Genomic DNA, 20,433 nt, shown 5'->3' with positions numbered 1-20,433 from the left:
ATCATCAGCGAGTTCCCAAGGTAGGTTTGGGTGGGAGCGTGACAGAGGAAGCTCTGAGCCTTTCCAGCTGGGCCCCCTCTGCCCTTCTTAGCCTGGCAAGTGATTGTTTCACCCAGTTTCATTTTCTCCAGCATGCCCGCCTTCTCTGCACATGTCACCCTGAGCTCCGGGAAAGCGGCCCCTGTAGCAGTCCGTCTTGAAATCAGAGTCAGGCCCACTGCCTGGCCCATAGAAGGTGCTCAATAAAATCTTACTAATCAGGGACTTCCCTGCTGCCACAGTGGTTAAGAATCCGCCTGCCAATGCAGGGCACACGGGCTCGATCCCTGGTCCAGGAAGATCCCACATGCCGCAGAGCAACAAAGCCCGTGGGGCACAACTACTGAGCCTGCACTCTAGGGACCGCGAGCCACAACTACCGAGCCTGGAGCCACAACTACTGAGCCCGCGAACCACAGCTACTGAAGCCCACGAGCCCTAGGGCCCATGCTCCGCAACAAGAGAAGCCACCGCAATGAGAAGCCCACGCACCACAACGAAGAGTAGCCCCCGCTCGTCGCAACTAGAGAAAGCCCGCATGCAGCAACAAAGACCCAACGCAGCCAAAAGTAAAATAGATAAATTTTTTTAAAAAGTTATAAAAAAAAAGTTATAAAAAACAATCTTACTAACTAGAAAAAACTAGGAGATAATATTCCAGCTGATTTTTTTAAAAAAATACATTTATTTATTTATTTTTGGCTGCGTTGGGTCTTCGTTGCTGCATGCGGGCTTTCTCTAGTTGCAGCGAGTGGGGGCTTCTCTTCGTTGCAGTTCGTGGGCTTCTCACTGCGGTGGCTTCTCTTGTTGCGGAGCACGGGCTCTAGGCGTGCGGGCTTCAGTAGTTGTGGCACGCCGGCTCTAGAGCGCAGGCTCAATAGCTGTGGCTCACGGGCTTAGTTGCTCCACAGCATGTGGGATCTTCCCGGACCAGGGACCGACCGAACCCGTATCCCCTGCACTGGCAGGTGGATTCTTAACCACTGTGCCGCCAGGGAAGCCCCCTCCAGCTGGGAAGCCCCCTCCAGCTGGGTTTTGAAGGATGAGTAGAAGTTTGCCGGGGGAAGAAAGGAAGTGAATTCTAGGCAGGAACTACCTATTTTTTAAGGGTCCTCCCTAGCCTTGGTTCCATTTGTGCTCCAAGTCATAAAAACAGTGGTCAATGTTTGTGGGTCAAGATACTATTCAAAGCTCTTTTACTTGTATTATGTCATCTAATCCTGACAATGTTACTTTTGAGTAGTATTTACTGAGCATCTGCCGTGCACCATACACAAGAAGGGCGCCTAACCCACCAGGCAAGGTTAACCAAGTGCACAAATAAACAAGTACAATAATGACAGACTGTGTTAAATGCTCTGAAGGAAAGAATCAGGATGATGTGATGGAGGGCAGCTGGGAGGGAGTGGAGCTGAGGACACACTAGATAACCCTGGGCAGAGCCCCTGGAGGATGAGAAAAAATCAGACACAAGAAAAGCCAGGAAGAGTTCAAAGCTGAGGCGGGAATTCCCTGGTGGTCCAGTGGTTAAGACTTCGCCTTCCCATGCAGGGGATGAGGGTTCGATCCCTGGTCGGGAAGCTAAGATCCCACATGCCTCCAGGCTAAAAAAACAAAAAAAACATAAAACAGAAGCAATATTGTAACAAATTTAATAAAGACTTAAAAAAAAAAAGTGGCGGCAACAGTAAGTACAAGGTCCCAGAAGTTGGAATAAATTTAGAGGAAGGAAAGGAAGACCAAAGTGGGTGGAGATGAAGGGACACAGGCTGGGGGGTGAGGCTGGGAATGGAGAGTGGGGGTAAGGGTGGAGAGGTGAGAGTGGTTTCATGGGGGTGAGGGTGGTCACCTTGACCCTCTGGTCTAGAGAAGTCACGAGTTCAGGATGGAGGCTGCACACACAGACCTGGGGAGCTGTATTTAAGGATATGAGTCTGGGGCATGCCAAAGGTCAAGTGCAGATGAAGATGAGAGGAGCTCTGTGCCCTGTGGCTCTTCAAGTCCGCGGAGGAGGAGGGAGAAGCAAGGGCACGGAGAAGAAGCAGCCGGTGAGGTGGGAGGAGAGCCTGAGGTTCTGGGGGCCCAGGGAAGAAGGGTCAGCAAGGAGGAGGGAGTGACCTGTGGTGTCAGATGCTACAGAAGCAGGAATAGGAGGACCAGGACCCGCCCCCAGTGCTTAGCAGGGGGACATCACCAGTGACCTTGATGAGAGCTGTGCTAGTGACTGGGGAGGCGGGGTGCAAAAGGCTCACCAGAGTGGGTTCAACAGGAAATGGGAGGAGAGAAACTGCAGACAGCACACAGAGGAAACTGCCAAGAAATTTGGTTAAAGCGATTGTCTTAGTTCAGGCTGCTGTAACAAAAATGTCACAGGCTGGGCGGCTTAAACACCAGAAATTTCTCACAGTTCTGGAGGCTGGAAGCCTAAGAGCAGGTGCAAACAGCTCTGGCTCCTGGGGAGGGCCTTCTTCCTGGCTTGTTGTCGGCTGCTTTCTCCCTGTGGCTCACGTGGCAAGAGAGATCTCATGTGTCTTCTTTCCCTTAGAAAGGCACCAGTCCCATCATGGAGCCCCACCCTCACGATCGCTAATAAATCTAATTACTTCCCAAAGGACTCACCTCCAAATACCACCATTTTGGAGACTAAGGTTTCAGCTATGAATATGGGGGGGACACAAACATTCAGTCCACAGTAGAGAGGAGACAAAAGGGGTGGTAAGTAACCGGGAATGTTGGGGGTTGAGAGATTGCTTTTTCTGTTTTAAGATGGGGGATTTTATCTTTATTTTATTTTATTTTTTAATTTTTGGCTGTGTTGAGTCATCGTTGCTTGCGCGGGCTTTCTCTAGTTGCGGCGAGCGGGGACTACTCTTCGTTGAGGTGCGCGGGCTTCTTATTGCGGTGGCTTCTCTTGTTGCGGAGCACGGGCTCTAGGGGTGTGGGCTTCAGTAGTTGCAGCACGCAGGCTCAGTAGTTGTGGCACACGGGCTTAGTTGCTCCACAGCATGTGGGATCTTCCCAGACCAGGGATCGAACCTGTGTCCCCTGCATTGGCAGGCGGATTCTTAACCACTGCGCTACCAAGTAAGTCCCAAGATGGGAGATGTTAAAGAATGGTTGAGTGCTGATGGAAAAAAATCCAGAAGAAAGGATACATTGATGATTTCATGGGGTGGGGGGCAAGGACTGCTGGAGTGACATCCTCAAGTAGGCGGAAGTATGCCAGATGAATGCCCTAGTGTTGGGTTGACCTCAGATGGGGGCAAGGATGCTTCTTCCACAGTAACAGGAGGAAAGGCAGAGCTGGGTAAAGCTGTTGCTGGATGGGTAGATGTGGAGGCAGGTGTGTCTGGAAACTCTCTTTGGATTGCTTCTATGTTTTCAAAAAAAGAGCAATGGAAGTCATCAGCTGAGAGGGAGGCTTTGGGGCGAGGAGGTGGCATTCTGACCAGAGATGTGAAAACAATCACTTAGAAGATTGTTAGGCAGCCCCTGGGCTTGCTCAGAGTTAGGAGAGATGTCACTCGGGAGGAAGAACACTAAGGATTGTTAACTAGGTATCAAGACTTGACTCCATGCTCCCAATGCAGAGGGCCTGGGTTCAATCCCTGATTGGGGAAGTAGATCCCACATGCATGCCGCAATTAAGAAGTCCACATGCTGCAACTAAGAAGACCGCATGCCGCAACTATGAGTCCGTGTGCCACAACTAAGACCTGGCGCAGCCAAAATAAATAAATATTAAAAAAAAAAAAAGAACAGTAGCAACTTCAGGAAGTGGCTACCACACCTAAGGTGGTCTTATTAAAATGGAGACACTTAAAGAACAGGGCCCAGGAAGCTGATACATGAGAAAGGGGTGCTGCTCAGCTGGGGCTGGGGTTTCTGGGGAGAAGAAAATGAGGCTGGTTCTACAAGCGTTGGAATAACTGCAAACTGTATTCAACTGCTGTTTCTGGGATGTTCCAACGGTTGCTACCAGGATGAAGAAGCAGGAGTAGGTGACACCAACAGAACAGGAACAAGCAGGAAGCAAACAGGGAGAAGTCTCTTCTTTCTCCAGCCTGCAGTCTCCCCTCTAGGCCCCCGTTGAAAGAACTTGACCAGGTTGCAGGTGGTAAAGCAGAAACGTGGTTTGCAGTCAAGAACAGCAGGGTGGAGGCTTCCCTGGTGGTGCAGTGGTGGGGAATCCTCCTGCCAATACAGGGGACACGGGTTCGAGCCCTGGTCCAGGAAGATCCCACATGCCGCAGAGCAACTAAGCCCGTGTTCCACAATTACTGAGCCTGAGCTCCAGAGCCTGCGAGCCACAACTACTGAGCCCGCGTGCCACAACTACTGAAGCCCGTGTGCCTAGAGCCCGTGCTCAGCAACAAGAGAAGCCATCGCAATGAGAAGCCTGTGTACCACAACGAAGAGTAGCCCCCGCTCGCCGCAACTAGAGAAAGCCCGTGCGCAGCAACAAAGACCCAACGCAGCCAAATAGAAATAAATGAAATAAATACATTTATTAAAAAAAAAAAAAAAGAAGAAGAACAGCAGGGTGGGTTTGGAACTTGGTCATCTGGCAGAGTAGGCCTGAGGATAAATAAACCTAGACCAGACAGCATGGGGAGTTTCCTCCCCCACCACTGTGAGCCAGGATTGGGCTTCTGCTAGGTGAGTACAGGGCACACAGGGACTGGAGGGTGTGTGCAAGTGAGTGATTGTAACTGGTCAGGACACGACGGGGGGAGCGTGGGTGAAAGTGGTCCAGTCCATGGACTGTAGGTCTGGGCATGAAGACCTTTGCCATTCAACTTTGGTCCGCGGACCGGCAGCACCAGCATCTCCTGGGAGCTTTGAGTAATGCAGACTCTCAGGCCACTGAAACCCATTGAATTGGAATCTGCATTTTTAAGGGATTCCCAGGTGATTCCTGTCTATATGCCAGTTTGTGGAGCGCCGGCAGAAGAATGTTTGGAATTGGGAAGCTAGAAGGGATGAACTGGAAAGCTAGGAGGTGATGATCGGAGTGTGGGCGGCTTGAACTTGAGGTGGTGGAGAGTGTACCTGACGGCAGCAAAGAGGGCTAGCGCAGGGAGACATCCCCCCCATCTCCCCACCCCCGGCACCAGCTTCCAGGCTGGGCGCTTTAGGTAGGAAGAAGCCAAGGGCTCTCGGGCATTAGGACCCCAAATTAGGCCTCACCTCCCCAAGTTAGTGAGTTCGACTCCCATCCCAGTAGCTGGTAATTTACGGTTTATTGAATTTCCTTAATTTTTGTTTTCTTTCTAAGACTTGCAAAAGTAGAGCGAACCCCTTTATTTCTCTTTGGGGTAGTCTAGTATGGCTCCCCGCTCCGATCCGTCGCAGTGGGACAGGCCACCCTGCCTCCCTCCCCCTGCAATCCTCCGGACGGGTGAGAGGACAGGTTTTGCATTCAGGCAAAAGAAATCGCTCCCCGAGCGTACAGTACAGGGCGAGATGGTGGCGACCGTGGGGCGTGGCAGAGCGATTAGTACGGCCTGAGTCCTGCGTGCTCTGCGCGCTGCGGACTCTTTGCGTCTGCGTAGTTCACCCAACTCCTTTTCTGCCTCCGCTGCGGCGATGGCGCCAGTGGTTAGTATGGCTCCGTGTGAGGCCTCGGCTCTGGGGAGAGGCACGTGGGCCTCGCCGGCCCGGCCCCTGCCTGGCTCGCGGTGCACGGCTCTCTGCAGCATTCTGCCGGGGCCGGGCTAGCGGGCCGGCCGGAGCAGGCTGGGGCGGCCGCCGGGCCCCGCACATTGTGGGCGGAGGAGGCCGCGGCCCGAGGCGTGAGGGGCAGACCCGGGACTCTCGGAGGCCGCGGCTTGGGCTTGGGCCCCTGCCTGCGCGGCCAGCGGGGAGCTGGGAGCCTGAGACTGCAGCCTGGGTCGGTCAGCGGCCCTTGGAGCCCGGCCGGCGTGAGGCAGCCGAGGCCTGGGCCTGGTTACCTGGGCGGAAGGCGGGGAAGGAGGGGACCCGGCGCCCTTGGTGACCGGTGGAAAGGTCCACGGAAGGTGGCGTGGCCGGCCTGTGTTCAGAGGGAGGCCCGGGTTAGAGGAGCCTTCCGCGTCTGCGGAGGAAGTTCAGTCTTCAGGGTGCAGCTCTACAGCCCCTTTAGGGGTCGGGGGAGGGCCCGGTTCCATTCGCTCTCAGCCAGGCTGGGACTGGGCCCTCGCGCGGCGCCCTCGCGTCACTCCGGCTGCAGATCTGGGAGGAAGTTTTCCTACCCTCCTTCTTTGCTGGGACGCCTTGGGAACAGTTTCGGCTCCTCTCCGTTTTTCTGCCTGGGTGGGCTTGTAAGACTTCTGGGCGTGTGTATGCTTTTGGTTTAAAACCACGGTGGGAGGTACGGAGAGCATTGCCGGCAGGTCTTTTATTTGCTGATTGTATATTTCTGGGGCTAGATTTTTGAAGCAGCCCCTTTGATTGTTACTAGGAAGACGTGTTGGGGGGGGGGAAGTGACTTGTTGAAAGCTGAATGTTTGAAAAATTGACCCAGTTAATACAGGTTTTAGGTGGAGTTTTTTGAGACATGAAGAGAGGTAAGACGGATTCTTGGAAAAGTCTGTTTAGATTCTGAAAGGCTTTTTCAAGTGCACCTGCGGGTAAGTAGGTTGTCCAAATGCTTTTCCTAACGGTGTTACACTTGTAGACGGAGAAGAATCATAGGAGGTTTTTTCTGAGAGTGAAGAGGCTGGAATCTTGCAGTTAAACTAGTGCTTTGAAAGTGCTAGATGAAATCAGTCAAAAGGCCAGGAATTGTCGCCATTAATGTTATAATTAGAACCTAAGTTTTAGCTTTATCCTTGTCCCAGCTGGGGTTAGACGGGCTGCTAGGATGTGTAGTTCTGGTCGCTGTCCTGAGAAGGTAGATGAGACAGGACGAAGGGAAAACGGCTAAACTGGATCAGGACCCGAGTCTGGAAAGTGAGGACACGAATTTGTTGCAGATTAAAGTTGTTTTGGGTCCGCAAGGCATGTGCATGCCTGTGTCTTAATCCTGGAAGAAAACGAATGAGTATTCCTTTAACTTTATTTTGGAAATTTTAGGGCAAATAAGAGGAGACGTTCATTTCATTGTAGTTCATAAGCTAACAGACCTTCATGCTCATAGAAACTGGCGAGGCTGGAAAGTGTACATGGGTCAGGAGTGCTAGCATGATTTCCCCTTCAAGAGGGCATGACCCCCGGTTTGTAGAGGAGCATCTTGAGTGTGATCCGGCGTCCACTCGTGGCGCCTTTGCGGGGGAACACAGTTTCATGGTTTTTGTATTTGCATGTACTTTTACGATTCTAGTAGTTTTGCTTTTGTTGAGTTTTTTTTTTTTTTTTTGGACTGGTTATGCCTTCATCTCTGTTATCATTTGTATACTTTTCTTAGAAAAAGCTTGTGGTGAAGGGGGGCAAAAAAAAGAAGCAGGTCCTGAAGTTTACTCTTGACTGTACCCATCCTGTAGAAGATGGAATCATGGATGCGGCCAATTTTGTAAGTTACACCCTTGATGTCACCCTGGTTAGTAGTGAACCCTTTGAGTTGTTGCTGAGAAGACCTCCTGGAGCGTGCTTGCTGGCTGGCCCTGGCTACTCTGCTCTTCTGGCTCTACTGTTTGACCCTGGAGCTTTGTCTAGTTCTGCTTCTCACCCTTGCTTTCCTGTGTAGCAGTTGTGAGGAGTAAAGGAGATGCGCTCTAGCACATCAGTGCCAGAGAACTACCTCGTCGTCATCTTCTTCAGTTTCCAAAAATGATTTTACTTAAAATTTACTAGGAAACAGGCAAACCTTTGCACTTGAGTGTGTTTTAAGTGTAAGCTGTGGGCCCTGACCCTCAGGGCCAAGGGGGTGCCTGTGACCTGGGCCTGATGCTTGGCTCTGGGGCCTTGGACAGATGGCAGCATCTCCTTGAGTTTTCTCTTTTATTAAGCACCAGAGCTTCAGTGTTTCTGTGAGAATATCCTGTTTGCTGATTTGTAATTGGAGCTTGGTTCTTTTTAGGCCTTGCTCTGTACAGATTTTTTACCCTCATGTTGGCCCCATTCCCCAATATTCCTCTATTTCACATAAGTCTAGAAAAATTAACCTCATTGTCACCTTTTTGACTCTGCAACTTGGTTGTGGCATTTTACTGTTTTCCTCTCCGATAGCCAAGCTTGGGGGAATTCAGGAATATTGTGCAGAACCCTAAATTGACATTTTCTCTTTAGTCTCCAGAAGGTCAACTACTGCAAGATAAACATTACAACAAGAATAATTTTCAAATAAAAAAATTAAAGGTTTGGCTTACAGCCACTACTTACAAAGCGTGGAATTCGGGTAACCTGTAGTTCACTACCCTCTGGTAGATGCCTTTTGTGTCCTGGCCTGTCCTGCAAGAAGTCCTTCACTTGACTCCTTAGTTCCTTCTCCAGCCAATGACTTCTTGCTTTTCTCCGTGGCCTCTTTTCCCTCGTAACTTGTGGCTTCTTCCAGTTTGTGTCTGGGATGTTCCCTTCTTCCTTCCTCCCTCTGTACTCATCTGTGTATGTGACTGTCTTCCTTCTAGACGCCTCCTGAGGATAGAAAACACGAGTCATTTATGAGTCTGAGATGCAAAGGTCAGGATTTCTGACCTAATCCCTCCCCTCCCCCCCCCCCCCCCCCCCCCCCGCCAACCTGTCGCCAGTTAACATATTGTGTATTGGAGTTTTTAAATAGAGGACTGTAGGAGTTGGGAGCTGAAGGGACTTCGTAGCATTGCAATAGCAAGAAAACCAAAAAAACCAAAAAAGAGTCCTCCTTTTTGGTCAGAGACTCCTGAAACCCATGGAAGTGAATGACCAGCCCAGGCTTCCACGGGGATTTGCCCAGAGTTCATCTCTGGGCTCCTAGGCCACTGTCCCTTCTGCTGTTCGTTGATGGTGCACGTGGCCCCTCAGCAGATCTGTAATTGTTTTGGTCACTGTATGTTTTTGTTCCTTCTGCTGGATTGAAGACCTATTTTCTCTTATCACACAGAGGACAATGCTTTATATGTCTTAGGTCCAGAAGTTGCTTGTCACTTTGGTTGCCTGTATCTTGTAAGTTTGGGCCTGGGTTTCCTGACTACTCTCTCCCGAGACCCAGGAGTCAGAGCCTTGCATGGCGTAGAGGCACATTGAGCATATGTGTGGAAGTAGTCATGTATGTTCATGCTAGGATGTTTTCAGTTACATATGTAAACAGTTGAATACCATCTTCTAATTGCTGTTCCTAGATTTCAGATCTTTGGCCAAAGATTTTCTTTTTTTTTAAGATTGAACATTTAATGAACTATATATGCTTAGAGTTAGGAGTATAAAGAAAATGAGATGGGTGAACTGGTCAATTTGATGATTTCTACAGGAGCAGTTTCTTCAGGAAAGAATCAAAGTGAATGGAAAAGCTGGGAATCTCGGAGGAGGTGTTGTAACAATCGAAAGAAGCAAAAGCAAGATCACTGTAACTTCCGAGGTGCCTTTTTCCAAAAGGTATGGGAAAGAGATGAGCGTTTCTTGCCTGCATCCTAGCACTAAGATTCCCACCCCCACCTTGGCCAGGGATGTTACTCCACCTTGAGTAATCTGCTCTGTGGTTACCTCTGTTAACCTCTGGAGCAGTGTCCAGTGTAGGGGGTGGTGGATGAATGGATGAATGTTATGGTAGTTAAAAGTATTCGACTCTTAGTAGATTTTTACAGTTTTGTTTTTCACAGGCTGAAGTATTTCAAGCAGTAAAGATGCTCGGACTTGCTTAGACTGTGTTCTTAAAAGTGAAGATATTGCTTCCTTTGCCTCTAGATGACGTTGAAGAGCTTTCATTTTTAAGTTTATGGTCCCCCCCCCCCGCCCCCGCCCCAAATGCTCCTGTAATTAGATGAGGGATCTGAAATCTCAGTTTAGACTGAAGCCACTCTGTTAATTCCTGTGGGCCAATTTTTTTAAGTTGGAGACAGCAGTTCACTTGCCCTGCTATATGTTTATGTCTTTTGTTTTGAGAATGAGGTTAAAAACACGTTACAAGTCACTACGGAATCGGACGTGTTTATACCTAGCTCCTAGCCCAGAACCTGGCGTATAATTCTTAGGAGCGTTTAATCAAACTGAATCAAACAGTAGGAAGTTTGAAGTGTTAGGACAAGTTGGTTATAGTTAAGCCTTTGCTTTTATTTTTATTTATTTATTTAAAGAATAGGGTTTAATTAATTAATCAATATTTACTGGCCGTGCTGTGCGGCTTGCGGGATCTTAGTTCCCCGGCCAGTGGTTGAACCAGCACCTTCGGCAGTGAAAGCGCCGAGTCCTAACCACTGGACCGCCAGGGAAGTCCCCTTTGCTTCCATTTTTAACTGAAACAGCCAAGAGATGACTTTAAAGCTAAGTGAACTACTCCTGTTCTGCCTGACTGTGTTATTTCATTTGTGCAGAAGGCAGTTTGATGGAGTGAGAGATGGGGCAACTGGAGGGCCTCCAGGGTGTGCTTAACACCCACCCCACTGGGCTTCTGCAGAGCTCTCAGGGAAGCGCTTTTAACCTAGCTTCCCCCAACATTCTATTAGGAAAACACTCAAACCACCTAAACTTTTGAATTAACCACGTCACCTGAATACAATGTAGTAGAAATAGTAAATGGAAAAAAAAGAATACTTTTTAGATGAAACTAACAAACTGATTTATTTTTATGTAGGGAAAAGTGGGTAGAATTGAACTGAGATCTTCACATCTTTGTGAAGATTGCTTTGTTGGCGTAAGTAAGACAGTTGAACAGTGTTCATTTCTTGGAGGTGTTGAGTTTGTTGGTTTGTTAATATTTGGGTCCTGGCTAAAGTGCCACAGTTTGCCTGTGCATCTCATTTAGTCCTTGTACCAGTCTGAAGAGATGCTAAGTATCACGAGTCCTGTTTTACAGAGGGTGAATCTGAGGTCTGGAAAGGTTAATTTGCCCAGTGGTGGGTTTGCTGGGCGCTCTATTCCTCTTTATGGCTTTGGGAAGATGCCAGAATAGATAAACCTCAGGGCCTCATAAGCAGACAGCTGAGAGATGAAACAGGATTGCAGGCAGCTTTTGAGCACAAGAGGCATCGCTGCCTTTAGGTGAACAGAGTTTGCTGACAGCGCTGTGCAGGGTTGGCTGCTGAGCTCGCTCAGGCCAAGGCAGCCGCTGGGTGGATGGACTAGAGAGGCCAAGTGCTCTCACTGCAGAGTCGTGGTCAGGACGTTTGCCGGGGCGGGGGCATTGGGAGATGAGCGTCACGCAGCAGGAGTGAGCGTGTGTGTGTGAGTGTGAGTGACACGGCCCTCAGCCCCGGTCCCAGTAACCCAGCAACCTCAATGGCAGGTTTCAGTCAGTGAGGTGAAGTACTTGGAGCTCATTGGAAATCCAGCGGTTTCTCAATAAAAGGTACTTAGATTGTGTGCTTAATTGCCAAATTACTACCTTGATCTCTTTCCCTAGTGGTCGCTAAAAACCATTTTATAGGTGAGGGCTATTGCTTCATGGACAGCAGTCCCATCTTAATCTGTTCTCATTTTTATGTCCAGGTTAGATGAAATGTGATTGATGTTTATTCTCGTTAGAGCATTGGCTGGCTATGATATTTGCCTGTCTTTGCCATTTTTGAACCATGGGAAAACACCTTGAATTGTTATGACTTTGAATGCAGAGGTTTCATAAAAGTTACAGTGTTTCAGAATTTAAGAAGGCCTTGTATCTGGTGCAGTTCTGAAGTGTTCTTTCTCTGCAGGTATTTGAAATATCTCACCAAAAAATATTTGAAGAAGAATAATCTCCGTGATTGGTTACGCGTAGTTGCTAACAGCAAAGAAAGTTACGAATTACGTTACTTCCAGATTAATCAAGATGAAGAAGAGGAGGAAGATGAGGATTGAAACTCAGTTATCTGGAGTATTTTGTATGAATTCTTAAATAAAATTTAGGAAACAAAATGGTGGCTTTCCTTGTATCTCTGCAGTGTGGATTGAACAGAAAATTGGAAATCATAGTAAAAGGGCTTCACTTGGGCTGCCACTCACTTACTTGTAATTAAACTTTTTTTCTGCTTGAAAATTTCAATTCTTTTGGTAGAAATACCAAAATGTGTAAGTCTCCTTCAAGGGAACTGACTACTGTTTGTCATTGAACAGGTGGATGAGGGCGTGGAGATGTGAGTTCAGTTAGTTACTATTTTACACAAAAAGGTGTGGGTCAGTTTCATCTGGTACTTTTCTCAAAGACTGAGGAATACAAATGTGGGAACTCCTGATTCACTGAAAGCAGATCCAGTGACTTGTTTCTGAGGTTCTTTTTTTGGGAAAGTGGCAGTGTCGGTAAAATGCAGTCTTCTGGGGCATTTGTCTTCATTTTCTGATTACAGATTACTCTTGATGGACAGTTATTACTATGTATGTTAATCCTTTTTCTTCCTGTAGAAATAAAACGTCCTTTTGCTTCGCATATTCTGCTACACCTCTGGAAAGGGTCTGGAGAGTGACTGTAAAAGTCACAGGTGTTCAATTAAGGAAAGGTCTACAAAATACGAATTGGTAAATAAGCATTGTTTCTACAAGTCCTTGCACCAAACTGTCACTTTGAACCCCACCAGGGGGAGCTGGAGATGAGGAATAGTGGAGCTTCCAAAGGTGGGTGTCGGTGAGGTTGCCTGGGGTCAGGCTCAGAATCCCAGAGTTCTGGAGTCTTAACCCCGGGGGCAGGTGTGGAAGAGAGGGGCCTGGGAGACAGCTCAGGCTGAAGATAAGTCTTGAGATGCCCAGGGAGTGGTCCCTTTCACACCATTTAGGCCAAGGCTGGGCTTAAAAGTCATTCTACAAACACGTTAAGCAGGGCCAAACTGAAAGGGCTTCCCACGATATTGGGGGTTCTGCTGTACGTGTACAGGCTAGAGATCTGTGAAAGGTCAATGAGATCATAAAGATGTGATTGTTGCTGACAATATCAAGAGTGACTTTGAGAAGAGATCCTGATGCCTTATGGTGCCCTCTAAAATTTAAATTTTACAGGAATGTCTGCATTGTTTTAAGGTTACGTTGTATCAAATTCATGTCTTTCAAGAGCTTGCCTAGGGTGCCTTTCCACACCTGAAATTCTTGTGATCTTGCTAGTTGCATAGCTGGAAATTAAATGTTTTGAGTCATACCTTGGCTCCAATTTAACTTTTGGTGCTCCTTGGGTTCAATTTAACATATTGAGGCTTTGTAATTTCATTTGTGGTAAAGGCTCTAGCATTTTCTATTTCTATGCAAATTTCTTGAAGCAGAATTGTTTGCATGTTTCTCTGCCCTAGAGAAGGCATTGTTTCTTTCAAATTTAACTGAGGCATCAGTTGCTCTTTGGTGCTGTCCATTACCATGATTATTAACTTTGTTAGCAAGTTTGTGACTTGGGTTTGCAAATTTTACTTGTTTGTTGCATTGATGTTCCCTTGTAGTAATTCTTAGTTTCGTTGTAAAAAAATTAGCCCTGGGTTGAAATTAGCATATAAGTTTTTTTTTTAAACTATTCCCAGAATCTAAAACTTGTAATAAAATTGAAACTTTTTGGTTTTTCTATGCCTTTTGAACTCTTGTATTTTGACTTTTGATCACATTTTATATTAAAGTGGCTAACGCATGGCTACTATTATTGTACAAGGCTTTTTTTTTTTTTTTAAAGGATTGGCATGTTAATCTGTTTAGCAACAATAAATTGGTTGTTTGTCCTCACTGATGAATTGCTGTACCAACAATGACCTTGGACTTCATTAAGTTTGAGAAGAACATGTGTCTTTTATTCCCACTTTCTTCACCCTAGTTATGCCACGGTGCCTCAGGTTCTGGAGTTGACTTATAACCGAACTCTCCATGTAGAATTTCTTCAGACCCAGAGCCGGAGAATAACTTTGCAAACACATGACTTTCTGATGGATACGTGACGTGAACTTGAATTACACGGCACCCATTATCCCAGCTGTGCCGAGCCACAGTTCAGACCCATTTCACCTGCCTGATCAAGGCACAGGAAGAGACTGGGTCTTGGAGCGTTTCAAGCTGAGATTTAAGTGCATAAAGGTAGTGAAATAGGAACTTGGTGCAGCCTTGCTCTCAGCTGACTCCAAATCCAGCACGGCTTCACCCTTAGCTGGGTGAACACTATCTCTCATCTGAGGTTTAATTTTGTTGCTTTCCTTTCAAAAGCCCCCGCTACCCCTTTCTGTGGCTTTTTCCGTGGTGAAGGTGTGCTTTTCTGAGTAGTGTCATCCTCCTAGCATTTTGGGACGAGCCACGTGGTGAAATAGACCAGTGCTGGCTGGTAAGTGGTGCCTAGCACAGAGGTGTTCGGAAACGTTGGTGTCACAGATGGGGGAAAGTGGGAGAGTTGGATCACATCAAATATATTTTAAGACAATTGGTCAAAATTACAGACTGTTCTGGGGTATTTAGGCCTCAGCCTTTTTAGGGGTCTCTTGGTTTCTTGGAAGGTGAGCAGGACCCCAGTATGGTGATAATGGTCCCCTGGTCCATCACTGACACGCTCAGGGGAGCTTGGAAGCTTGCTCTCCTTCCTTTTGCTGCCTGGCCCTTCTGCTGACTTACCCCCAAACTTCACAAGGCTGTAAGCAGGGCCCTGTGCGGGCCCCCCTTCCTGTGAGGGGGGCACATCCCTAGGAAGTGGGTCCCTGACAAGAGACAACTACAGATCTGGCAGTACCAAGGGGACAGGCCTCTGCTTGGTAACCTTGGACAGAGCCAATATATTTTTAAAAATAGTTTTGATTTTTTAAATGAATTTTCATTGGAGTATAGTTTATTTACAATGTTGTGTTAGTTTCTGCTGTACAGCAAAGTGATTCAGTTATACCTATCGTATATCCACTTTTTTAGATTCTTTTCCCGTATAGGTCATTACAGAGTATTGAGTAGAGTTCCCTGTGCTATACAGTAAGTTCTTATTAGTTATCTATTTTATATGTAGTGGTGTGTCAATCCCGGTCTCCCAATTTATCTCCTCCCCTTCCCTCTTGGTAACCATAAGTTTGTGTTCTACATCTGTGACTTTATTTCTGTTTTGTAAAGTTCATTTGTACCATTTTTTTAGATTCCACATATAAGCGATATATGAAATTTGGCTGACTGACTTACCTAAGTTTGACAATCTATAGGTCTGTTCTAAAATATTTTGATTTTATTTATTTATTTTTGGCCGTGTTGGGTCTTTGTCGCTGCGTGCGGGCTTTCTCTAGTGGCGTCGAACGGGAGCTACTCTTCGTTGCAGTGCGGGGGCTTCTCATCGCGGTGGTTTCTCTTGTTGCAGAGCACGGCCTCTAGGCGCGCGGGCTTCAGTAGTTGTGGCATGCGGGCTTCAGTAGTTGTGGCACGCGGGCTCAGTAGTTGTGGCTCGCGGGCTCTAGAGCGCAGGCTCAGTCGTTGTGGCGTACGGGCTTAGTTGCTCCACGGCATGTGGGATCTTCCCGGACTGGGGCTTGAACCTGTGTCCCCAGCATTGGCAGGCAGATTATTTTTTTTTCTTTTGCGGTACGTGGGCCTCTCAGTGTTGTGGCCGCTCCCATTGCAGAGCGCAGGCTCCGGACGCGCAGGCTCAGCGACCATGGCTCACAGGCCCAGCCGGTCCGCGGCATGTGGGATCCTCCCCGACCGGGGCACGAACCCGTGTCCCCTGCATCGGCAGGCGGACTCCCAACCACTGCGCCACCAGGGAAGCCCTGGGGCTTGTTTTTAACAGCAGTCATTTTTGGTCCATTGTTATTAAAATGTATATTTAATAGTTTAACAGTAATCAACGCTCTCCTTTAAATACTACTAGAGATTGCTAGGCAAAAATCCATTTGTTTCTGCCCTTCCAGTTTCTGCTTTGCTTTGGTTTTGGTCATTAAGTATTGTTACCTAGCTGCAGCCATCGCAAGAACAAGGACGGGGAGAGGATTATGAGTGATGAACATCTCGACTCTAATTTGCCAAATTAAGCAGTTGGAACTGTTCTTCATTGAATGATGTCTGACTTAACCTCACCTTGGGAACTGGAGCCAAGGTTAATGGTGCGTGTGTGGTGGGCTCTCTGGTGATGGGAAATGCTGTAGGTCACAGTTTCTCTGAAGTGGGACAGGGGACCTGTGGAAGTGTCCTGAACTCATTCCACCATGTGGGAGGGGTTGGGGGCAGGGCTGGGGACTGGGGTGGGCAGTTTGGTGGCGCTTAGGGTCTTTTCCTGGTTAACATTCAGGAAGACAGGAGGTCTGGAAAGAGGAAGGCAGCCTTGCCAGGCAAAATGCAGGCCTGCTAAAGCCTCAGTGGTTGAGGTTCCCTCAGCTACATGCCCAGGAGGTGAAATACAGCTTCAGGCCAGGAGGATCCCTTGCTTTCTTAGTCCGCTTCCCTGTTGCCCTTCCCTTGGCCCTTGCAGGCCACCTGCTCGGGGCAGATTCAACATCTCTCCTAATGTGGTTTAAAAGGGATCCAGGAGATGGGATTCCCAGTGCCCTGCGCTTTTTCTGGGAGGCTGGACTGTTCTCTCCCGAACGTGACTGCAGAGGAGCTGTGGTTTGGGGCTTGCTGGTAATTCACTAGGTCGGAAGGGGAGGAAAAACGTGCTGCATATTTTCCCAGCTTCCCCTGCCCCATGCCATCCATCACCTTCAGGTCACAGCTTGGACTTACTGTGGAGTGGGTTGTGGCCACCTCCCCAAGAGGTCTTGCACTAGGGGCCCTTGCCAAGCACCCACAACTCTCCTGGTTCCTCCAAGTCCCCAGGAAGGAAGAGCCCTCCTGGTGATGCCAGTGGCTCGGGTGCTGGTGAAACAGGTGAATGCCCACCTGGATGGAGCGGGTGCTCAGCCAATACCAGAGGGGTGGGTGCCAGAGAGGAAACCTCCTCCCGGCTGCTTTGGGCTTCCCAAGTCAGGTAGATCTTGAGGGTCCTTGGCATGACTGGGTCTCCAGTGGCTTCCCCCAAACGTGTCTGGCCCCAGGCAGTGAGGTGAGAGCGCCCGCCCTTTCCTGGCTCTTCTAGGGGTAGAAAGCCCGCCCCTGAAACTTTTGCGTTCGTAGAGTAGCTTTAAGACTTGCTGCAGCCGATGCTGGTGGCGCGTGTTTAAAATTCTAGTCTTGCTCGCGTGGGCTTCGGCCTCCATCTTCACCTTTAACAACCGAGGGCTGGCGGCGCGGTTCCTTCCCGCTCCGCGCGGAGTTTTAGGCACAAAGAACGCAGAGCCCGCATCACCCCCGGGGGTCCGGATGTGTTTAAAGCGGACCCCGCCTGGAGGCGCGTTTTGGAAGTGGGCACGTGTGCGGTGGGAGCGGGGCGCGATGGGGTGAGGGAGGAGCCAGCCTGTACAGATTTTTCTGGAGGAATCAGACCCACTGTCTCCAGAGCGGCCCTTCCCCAAGTGCGGAACACATTTTTCTTCGAATCCTCTTTGGAAAGGGGATTAGAAGCGTGTTGCGGCCGGTGCGGGGCGACCAGGGTCTCGGCGCGTGTGAGCGGAGTACTGGAGCTCGCTGCCCGCTGCCCCGGGGACCCCGCCTCCGCGCCCTTGGGGACCCTTCCCGGGCGGGGGCGGCAGCGGCATTGGGCCCTGCCGGGGTACGCGGGCCGGCGTTTCCCCGCCTCCCAACGGGCCCGGCCCACCCGAGTCCCAGCTCCCAGCTCGGCCGTCGGGTCCCCGGGCGCGTGGTCGCCTCGACGGCTCCCCCTGCCGGAGCGCCCTGTCCCCACCCCGCACCCAGAGTCTCAGGACTAGTCCCCCCAACTTGTTCTCTGCTGTTAACTAGTCGCGCTGCCGGAACGATGGGATGGGGTTGCCACAGCAACCAGACTGGACGTCACAATCCGGGCATGTCTGCCGCCCCCCCCGCCCCCCCGCCCTTCTTGCTGCCTGCCGCCGGCGCTGCCGCCACCACCTCGGCCGGCTGCGGGACTCAGGCTGCGGGGCGCGGTGGGCGGAGCAACCCGGGCTTTGCGGGGAGCGGGGCGAAGGCGGCCGAGAGGAAGGGGGTCGAGACCGGGGAGTGGAGGTTTGGGGGGGTGGGGGGGCAGGCGGCCGCCATCTTCTCGCCGAGGCTGCCTCGCCCGCCGCGCGCGCCCGTCCGGCAGCGCACGGGTTAAGGCTGGCACCGCGCCCGGCGGGAGGGGGGGCGCCCACCTCCCCTCCCCCCCGCGCCGGGCATGCGGGGCCCGCTGGGCACCGAGGAGGAGCTGCCGCGGCTGTTCGCGGACGAGATGGAGAACGAGGACGAGATGTCAGGTGAGCGGGGCGCCGGCTGCGCCCGGGGCGGGCGGCGGGGGACGAGGCGACCGGCGGGGCCCCGGGGCCGGACCTCGCGGGCGGCGCTGGCGGCGCGCGGGAAGGGGCGCCGGGCTGCGTTCCCGCCTTGCTGGCGCCGCGCGGCCAAGGGCGCGGGGCTGGGCGAGCGGCGGGGAGCGGCGCGCGGGCCGCCAAGGGCGGGTACGATAGGGGCCACCCTGGCCGCGGCGCGGGCGGAGGACCGCCGGGGGCCTGCGCCGGGCGCCCGAAGCGGGGAGGGGGGCGCGGCGCCGCGGGGGTCAGCCCGCGTGCCCTTGAAGGGGGCGGGAATCTCGCTCGGCTGCTGGTGCCGCGCACTCGGCACTCTCGCCCCGCGCCGCGCACCCCTGGCCTCGCGGGGACGGGCGGGGGCAGGAGGGACCAGATACCCGGACCCGGCCGGTCTCGGCCCCAGGGTGGGCTGGGTGGGGCCCGGAGCGGGCGGAGGACGGGACGTGCTAGACGAGAGGGCGAGCGCCCTGGCTGGGGCGGCTTCCCTCCGGGCCCACGAAAGCTCCGGGGTGAGGCGCGCGGGCTCGGACTCCCGCTCCCCTTACCCGGCCGCCGGGAGCCGTGACTGCCGCTCCCAAGCACTTTGCCCGGGCCGCCGGCGTCTTCCTGGCGCGCCCTAGCGCCGGCCGGCGCCTCCAGCCCGCGGTCGCCCGGCTAGTGGCGTTCCCAGCCCACCCTGCTTTGGCTCCGGGCCCGACTCGCAGGGCCACCGCCCCTGCCCTTGCCACCCCTCTCCAGAATTCAGCAGAAAGAGGGCTTGTGCGTCAGGGATAGCCTGCGGGATCATTCTTTACTCAACTGCTCACCGTTTGTTTGGGACGTTTCCCCTCCTGGCACAGCTGGGCAGGGCCTCGCCCTGTCAAGCAGCCTTCCTCCTTCCCTTCTGGGGGACTCTGTCACATCGCAGCTTCCCCGCACCGAGTCATGGCCCCTCCTGGGCTCCTGGGGGACTTGTGGGCGGTGCCGGAGCCCTCCCTGGCCCTGGAGTGGGCTGTCTGGCCCCAGGGGGGAGCATATTCCACAGATTGGCACCTTAACTCCTGTGTGCAGGAGGTGAGAAGGGGAGGACCCAGGGGCGGCAGCTCCTCTCTGCTCTGCCTCTCCTACTGAGGGGCTTCCCACCAGGCGGCCATGCCCACTGGGGGGTCTCCTCCCCTGCTCACTTGTTTGCTTGCTTTAACAGGGTGACTGGGGCCTCACCCTGCTTTTCAGACAGTGCAGCCAAGTTTGCGAAGAGCCTGCTGGGGTGAGGGGAGTGGGGGTGAGGTGGCCACACATGGGTGGAGTTGCTTGGACAATAGTTGACTGCTACGTGCTGGGGTCCAGGGAATTAGGCCCATTTCCCGGAAGGGAACACAGAGGCCTAGCACAGGCACTGAAACCCATGGCTGTTTTCTACTTAGGAAGCTGGCTCCTTGGTAAAGCTGGTCACTGGCTTCCTCAGTGAGTGGTGCTCGGGGCGTGGCCCTTTGTGGCACTGATGGGGCCAGTGGACAGCTGAACGTTCGTGAACAGACTTATTTCTGGGACTTCACCAACCCCCTGATGGGGTCCCTTGTCCCCCTTTCCCATGCGTTCTGGCTCTCCCTGGTTGTGTCAGGGCTTGGAGGGGAGGGGAGGCGAGGAGGCCAGGGAAGCTGTCCCCAGACTGGCGGGCACCCAGCTCACTCCACTTGGGCCTGGGTCCGAGTCGCCTGCCCACCACCTTTCCTCCCTCCTGCTTGCACCTGTCACTCCAGGGCAGGGCGTGGGGGGGTGGGCTTGGCCCCAGGGCCTCTAGGAAGGCCTCCAAAGTCCCGCAGAGCAGAGACTGCAGCCTGTCCTTCAGCAAGGCCAGGGGCTCCCACCTCCAGAGCACGTCCTGAGCCTCCCCGAGCTGCCAACTCCTCTCTGTGTCCCTGGTCCAAACCACTGTCCCCTCCGCTGGTCCCCTCCGGCTGGTCCCCTCTAGAGCCTCCTAACCAGTTCTCTCCGACCACGCTCCGCTCAGCAGCCAGGGTCACCTTTGAAAACGCAAAGCAAACCCGGACCCCCACGGCTTGGACTGACTGCAAAGTCCCTTTTCTATTCCACCCTCATCTCCACCCCGACC

The 20,433-nt window shown here is 51.7% G+C and overlaps 2 protein-coding genes and 1 long non-coding RNA gene across 5 annotated transcripts in view; 2 read left to right on the top strand and 1 right to left on the bottom strand.

Moving 5' to 3' along the window:
* Nucleotides 1–5,263: 5,263 nt before the first annotated feature.
* Nucleotides 5,264–19,530, bottom strand: LOC137214478 (uncharacterized). The gene is made up of 3 exons (XR_010938928.1): nt 19,148–19,530; nt 8,341–8,592; nt 5,264–7,045 (listed from the first exon to the last, which is right to left on the bottom strand). It is a non-coding gene; the product is annotated as an uncharacterized lncRNA (long non-coding RNA).
* On the top strand, nt 5,515–11,982 carry RPL22 (ribosomal protein L22). The gene is made up of 4 exons (XM_067718319.1): nt 5,515–5,640; nt 7,427–7,531; nt 9,404–9,528; nt 11,781–11,982. The coding sequence occupies exons 1-4, from the start codon at nt 5,629–5,631 to the stop codon at nt 11,923–11,925; spliced, it is 387 nt and encodes a 128-aa protein (XP_067574420.1). The 5' UTR covers nt 5,515–5,628; the 3' UTR covers nt 11,926–11,982.
* CHD5 (chromodomain helicase DNA binding protein 5) overlaps nt 18,121–20,433 on the top strand; it is a 65,871-nt gene continuing 63,558 nt past the window's right edge. For 2 of the 3 annotated variants that reach the window (XR_010938890.1, XM_067718106.1), the window contains exon 1: nt 18,122–18,290. Coding sequence is in view for 2 of the 3 variants with exons in the window: in XM_067718106.1 (XP_067574207.1) it covers nt 18,212–18,290 (79 nt within the window). In the remaining variant the exon portion in view is untranslated. Of the gene's footprint in view, nt 18,291–20,433 lie in introns of all 3 variants that reach the window. The other variant, XM_067718119.1, reaches the window with a different exon arrangement.

Source organism: Pseudorca crassidens, chromosome 2 (assembly GCF_039906515.1).
Source record: "Pseudorca crassidens isolate mPseCra1 chromosome 2, mPseCra1.hap1, whole genome shotgun sequence".
Classification (NCBI taxonomy): Eukaryota; Metazoa; Chordata; class Mammalia; order Artiodactyla; family Delphinidae; genus Pseudorca; species Pseudorca crassidens.
The sequence above is the reverse complement of the archived record's forward strand: the minus strand, read 5'-3'. Positions and strand labels throughout refer to the sequence as shown.

Coding starts and splice junctions, on each gene's coding strand:
- RPL22 (XM_067718319.1), top strand. Junction 7,532..9,403: donor TCATGGATGCGGCCAATTTT/GTAAGTTACACC, acceptor TGATTTCTACAG/GAGCAGTTTCTTCAGGAAAG. Junction 9,529..11,780: donor GAGGTGCCTTTTTCCAAAAG/GTATGGGAAAGA, acceptor CTTTCTCTGCAG/GTATTTGAAATATCTCACCA.